The 6,475-nt window shown below is 55.7% G+C and overlaps 1 protein-coding gene across 1 annotated transcript; it reads left to right on the top strand.

Moving 5' to 3' along the window:
• Window positions 1-137: 137 nt before the first annotated feature.
• On the top strand, window positions 138-4,787 carry LOC125704089 (uncharacterized). Its single transcript, XM_048969407.1, has 3 exons — window positions 138-193; window positions 2,429-2,462; window positions 2,754-4,787. Exons 1-3 carry the CDS (start codon window positions 138-140, stop codon window positions 4,785-4,787), a joined length of 2,124 nt encoding a protein of 707 aa, XP_048825364.1.
• The last annotated feature ends 1,688 nt before the right edge of the window (window positions 4,788-6,475 follow it).

The raw sequence follows: 6,475 nt of genomic DNA on the forward strand, positions 1-6,475 counted from the left end.
CACTGTGCACAGCACGATGAAGACATTTACAAAGAGTCACATGCAATCAAGCGTGGCTAAACACTTAGTCAGAAACCTTGTGGGACGCGTCTTTTTCACACGACGTCCGTTTGAAGCTGCACGTTTGACATTTGGGCATGAAGACAAACCTGTCGGCCTTCCTGCTGGATTACAGGGAGATGAAGATGATCAGGTGAGAGGTGCCCCTGCAGCCATCCCCAGAAAGCTCTGGAAATCTGGTCTGGGGATTTTATATCCTCTCCTCACGTCTGACAGGGAGTTATGAAGAAAAAAATCTTTATGAGAGGCAGAACCCCGAGCAGCGGAGGTCCGGGGGGAATGGAGTAGCGCTGATCTACTGCAGTGCATTTGGCAGGGCAGCGTTTGCATATGTGTGCAGTGGCGGGGGTGGGGTAGTCAGGACTGTCAGCTGGCCGCATTTCGGGGGCTAAGCTGACACTGCTGCAGGGGCGGGGAGCCCATGGGGGGCCGGCAGCAGGGAGCTTTCATGCTGTCCCACACGGACCCCTCCAGGGTGACGGAGGTGCTTGTTTAACGGTCAGCCGAAGTGCAGCACTACACTCTGGGGAAGAGTGGGGAGGGGGGACATCTGCTCCCAGGCCAAATGCCGCCAGCCTCTGCACTCGCATGCATGCGGTTACATGATTATTTCCTTGTGCATCAGGGGAGGGTAATGCTGGCATGCACGTATGCACGGCTGCTCTCTGGGCGGAGGTTCACCGTGACCAGCAGATGCTCTATGCTTTGATACTATTTCAGGCAAGATACGAGGCAGCAGACCACTGCCTGCATGGAAGCCCAAGCCACCCCCCCTGCCAGGGCATTACGGGCCCCCCCGGAGCTACTTCCCACACTGTGAGCGGAAGCAGACAGAAATAACCGGCTGATGTTTGCCCGCTGCCTCTCAGGTCCTGCTATATCCATCAGCTGGCCTTTCTGCGAACCACTGACAGCCGTGGAAGGATGAGCAATTCTTCCTGCTTTACCCACAACCCCCTGTTGCCTGCAAAAGATCCTGAGCGATAATCTGCCCCAGGCAAATGCCCCCCCACCCCAGTGAAAACCCAGCATAATTCTTTTGTATTTATTTTTTAAAGCATCTCAGCTGAGAATTCTGTCAATCACTTAAGTAGACATTTGAAAATCGAATCAGGCACAGGCTCAGCCCTGATAAGCTAAATGCTCCTCTATTAAAAGGGCAATATTTCTTTTCGGGAAGGAGCTGCTAATGTGGGACCCTTTGGGTTTCACACCATTTAATTAGACAGTGTAACATTATCATTTCACTTGCATTTCTGTCACAATATGCATTCAATCCATCCATCCATCCACTCTCGCTTATCCGATGGACAAAATTATCTGGACAAAATTAAATATTACTTCACCTGCAACCTGCAATTCTGTCAGTTTCACTATGAAAGACTGTAAACGGACTTTAGGGGGAAGCAGGTGCAAGAAAACTGCCACAGACAAATAGCTTAATTGGTGGGATGTTCTCTTTGTGCAAGAAGGAAATTTCTGAGCAGGTTGTAGTGAATCAGATCAGGTGCTGAAACAGCCGTGACTTTTGGGAATCGGTGGATTGCAGTAGGTGGCTCCTTGGCCGGACTGAAAAAGCCATTATGGCGGAGGTATCAGCTGGAGGAATGATGCCCAGGTGAACGGGAAGCAATGTCACGTCACCCTCAGCGCCCGGGTGACACCCACCTGGGCTCCCTGGCGTGCTGCTGGCAGAGGAGCAGCGGCCCGACCCGCCCGCCTCCATCCGTCTCCTGGATACAGACTATTGGATTGTGAATAAAAATGGAGATAGAATCACACTCGTCCCCCCACCCTCCATGCGACCAGGGCCAGGACTGGTGGTGCCGGATGATCACCACGGCGACAAGACGGTGGATTGCATGGATGCAGCCACATTGCAGTCACGTATTTTGACAAAATAGAGTTTTCCTATATGGGGACTAGGAAATTGGTCCCCACAAGGTAAGGTATACCTGGACCACACACACACACACACACATACACACACAGACACAGACACACACTCACTGATGGGGGTGGGGTGTTGGAGCTCCTGATAAATGTCATTGATTAAATCCCCCCCCTGAAGAAGGTTACCATGAGAGCGGCTGCAGGACACCCCCTGGATGGGGAGATTTCCTTGTCTGATATATTATATGGGAGGACTTACACCCCTGTCACTGTGCCTCCGTACAAATGGCCGTGTTGAACCCAGGTATTAAGGCAAACCCGCTGAAACACGCAGACGGGCGTCTTTGTCTCACATGCCCGTAGGAGAGGTGTGTGAAGAAGATGCCTGTGTGTGCTGAGCAGCGGTGTGATGCTAAGTCTCTCCATCTCTGTTAGCTGCTGTGTCTCTCTGCCTTGCTCATGAACTGCCCTGTAGTCCAATTACCACCTCAGGAGCAGGGATGCTGGAGGTAAGCAGTTTGACTTCCTGAATCCATCATTTCTGAAAGCTGGTTCAATACTTAATCAATTACCCTTTCTTGGCATCCATCTCAAATCCTTAGCAACAAAGGAGACTACCAATGAGGAAGCAGGTCAGATTGATTCCACCCCCCCCCCATGCTAAAAGTGTTCTGTGCAGCTACATGCTTTTATAGAGAGCTGTGACATTATGACAAAGTTCAGCCAGGGATGCAGCCCTCAGCATAGCTAATGAAGCACTCAGCCACTGCTCCCGGACACCACTCCCGCCCACTGCTCAGCCGCTGCTCCCGCCACCCACTCCCATCCACTGCTCCCGCCCACTGCTCAGCCGCTGCTCCCGCCACCCACTCCCATCCACTGCTCCCGCCCACTGCTCAGCCGCTGCTCCCGCCACCCACTCCGCCCACTGCTCAGCCGCTGCTCCTGCCACCCACTCCCATCCACTGCTCCGGCCCACTGCTCAGCCGCTGCTCCTGCCACCCACTCCCATCCACTGCTCCGGCCCACTGCTCAGCCGCTGCTCCTGCCACCCACTCCCATCCACTGCTCCCGCCCACTGCTCAGCCGCTGCTCCCGCCACCCACTCCCACCCACCGCTTCCCCCCACTGCTCAGCCGCTGCTCCCGCCACCCACTCCCATCCACTGCTCCCGCCCACTGCTCAGCCGCTGCTCCCCGCCACCCACTCCCACCCACCGCTCCCCCCCACTGCTCAGCCGCTGCTCCCGCCACCCACTCCCACCCACCGCTCCCCCCCACTGCTCAGCCGCTGCTCCCGCCACCCACTCCCACCCACCGCTCAGCCGCTGCTCCTGCCACCCACTCCCACCCACCGCTCCCCCCCACTGCTCAGCCGCTGCTCCTGCCACCCACTCCCGCCCACTGCTCAGCCCGCTGCTCCCGCCACCCACTCCCACCCACCGCTCCCCCCCACTGCTCAGCCGCTGCTCCTGCCACCCACTCCCGCCCACTGCTCAGCCGCTGCTCCCGCCACCCACTCCCACCCACCGCTCCCCCCCCACTGCTCAGCTGCTGCTCCTGCCACCCACTCCCGCCCACTGCTCAGCCGCTGCTCCCGCCACCCACTCCCACCCACCGCTCCCCCCCACTGCTCAGCCGCTGCTCCCGCCACCCACTCCCACCCACCGCTCCCCCCCACTGCTCAGCCGCTGCTCCCGCCACCCACTCCCACCCACCGCTCCCCCCCACTGCTCAGCCGCTGCTCCCGCCACCCACTCCCACCCACCGCTCCCCCCCACTGCTCAGCCGCTGCTCCCGCCACCCACTCCCACCCACCGCTCCCCCCCACTGCTCAGCCGCTGCTCCCGCCACCCACTCCCACCCACCGCTCCCCCCCACTGCTCAGCTGCTGCTCCTGCCACCCACTCCCGCCCACTGCTCAGCCGCTGCTCCCGCCACCCACTCCCACCCACCGCTCCCGCCCACCGCTCAGCCGCTGCTCCTGCCACCCACTCCCATCCACTGCTCCCGCCCACTGCTCAGCCCGCTGCTCCCGCCACCCACTCCCACCCACCACTCCCGCCCACTGCTCAGCCCGCTGCTCCTGCCACCCACTCCCGCCCACCACTCAGCCGCTGCTCCCGCCACCCACTCCCATCCACTGCTCCGGCCCACCGCTCAGCCCGCTGCTCCTGCCACCCACTCCCATCCACTGCTCTCGCACACCACTCTGTCGCTGCTCCTGCCACCCATTCCCGTCCACTGCTCCCACCCACCGCTCAGCCGCTGCTCCCGCCACCCACTCCCACCCACCGCTCCCGCCCACCGCTCAGCCGCTGCTCCTGCCACCCACTCCCATCCACTGCTCCCGCCCACTGCTCAGCCCGCTGCTCCCGCCCACTGCTCAGCCGCTGCTCCCCGCCACCCACTCCCACCCACCACTCCCGCCCACTGCTCAGCCGCTGCTCCTGCCACCCACTCCCGCCCACTGCTCAGCCGCTGCTCCCGCCACCCCACTCCCACCCACCACTCCCGCCCACTGCTCAGCCGCTGCTCCTGCCACCCACTCCCGCCCACCGCTCAGCCGCTGCTCCCGCCACCCACTCCCATCCACTGCTCCGGCCCACCGCTCAGCCGCTGCTCCTGCCACCCACTCCCATCCACTGCTCTCGCACACCACTCTGTCGCTGCTCCTGCCACCCATTCCCGTCCACTGCTCCCACCCACCGCTCAGCCGCTGCTCCCACCTGCCACTCCCAGCTACCACTCAGCTGCTGCTCCCATCCGCCGCTCAGCCGCTGCTCCTACAAGAATACCCATCTTTCTTCAAAAAACAAAATAATGTTTCCATAAATAAGTCAAATATGTTACTTTCAAACTTTGATGTTGAGAAGTAAAATCAATGGTACTGGTTGTACATAAAGACCAGGGATTACTAATGTGAAAAATAATGCCAATTAGTTGTGCTGACTAATACCCATATGGGTCCAGAAATACAAGTGCAGCTGTCGCTGTAACGGCACCTAAATGGCAACATATGTTTTGAAATGTGAGGTGTGTTTGTATGTGAGGTAAAACTGATCATAATTGTCTTTATTCTAAATGCACTGTTTCTCTGGTCCTTGGGTCCCCGAGTGCAGAGTGGCCTCGCTAATGTGCTGCTGCCTGTTTGGCTCATGCATTTCCGCAGCGCCTGTCCTGATTACGGTCTGAAAAAGACACAGCACTTCAGAGCTGTAATGAGTCCTGAGACAGAGTGAACAGCCCAGCACTGTTACATACTGTCTGTCACCACAGCCAAAGACAGCTGGCAGTGTTGGCTTGCTGTAGTTCAATGTAAAGTACATTCTCCCAAGAACCTCTCCTCTAAAGATTTTCACCTTAGGTTAACGCACATCCAATTACTACAGATCATTAGGCAAATGAGAAAACTCACAAAGATTCTGAGATCATTCGGATTCCAGGGAAAAAACTAAGGAGATTATTGGGAGATGACACATTACCAATCACTAGTGTATCAAACCGGTTTATAAGGGATTTAGGGCATGACTACATTCGCAGTAGAATACGGAGAAATACTGCACCTGCAGCGATGCACTGGCAGGCCGAGAGGCCATCAGGACAAACAGAACCCCACATCTCTTTAGGTGCTTTCACACCACCAGAACGTTTTGGGAACCAAATCCCTTTTCCGGAACTAGGCCCTTTTGTTGTGTTCACACCAGATCGCAGTTCCTTGGAGGTTTCAGACCACTTTTTAGTACCTACTCCAGAACTTTTAGTTCGAAAATGAACTACTGAGGCGTTTACAGCCATAGGTCACTGATTGGTTGCCGCTTACAGCCATAGCTCGCTGATTGGTTGACCACAAACCCTAACTTAGAAGCAGAAAAATGTAGCAGAGCAAACATTGAGCAGAATTATTTTTATACCTCAATTACATTTAATGCATCAATTAAAACATTCTTTGCTTACATTGCCATATTTCTGCATTGGAAAATTCGATCACTGTCCAATACACTAATATCACCGGTGGCTGTGGTGAAACGTGCCGGGGCTTACTACCGGGATAACCTTACATCGTTCTTTTATTCTGTGGATAGTGAAAGATGAATCTCTGGCCAGATTTAATAAGAATCATTTTCATGTTATGGGTCAAAATATAAATAAAAGGCTGCGTTCCATTTTTATCACAGTAGATCCCCCAATAACTAACAAATAAGTAAAAAATCAACTTACTTATCCGCCATTCTTTTGGCGTGGCAGTGTACTTTCATATGATATTACATGTGAATGTCATCCCACTTTTTGTGTCTCCCTTCTTTATTTACCATAAAGGTCCCAGTTCCTGTTGTGTGGTGCAAAGGCGACACAAAAATGCCCAGGAGCTACAAAAGTTCCCGGTCGAGACGGCCCAGGAACTCGTAAACCAGGACCATGTTCTGGAACTTTGGTGGGCAATCACCCATTGTGTGAGGACAAGGGTGGATGATCTTCATGGCACCTGTAGGAGCCCCATGGGACAGCAAAGTGGGGGGGCG

The sequence above is a fragment of the Brienomyrus brachyistius genome, chromosome 11, assembly GCF_023856365.1.
Source record: "Brienomyrus brachyistius isolate T26 chromosome 11, BBRACH_0.4, whole genome shotgun sequence".
NCBI lineage: Eukaryota > Metazoa > Chordata > Actinopteri > Osteoglossiformes > Mormyridae > Brienomyrus > Brienomyrus brachyistius.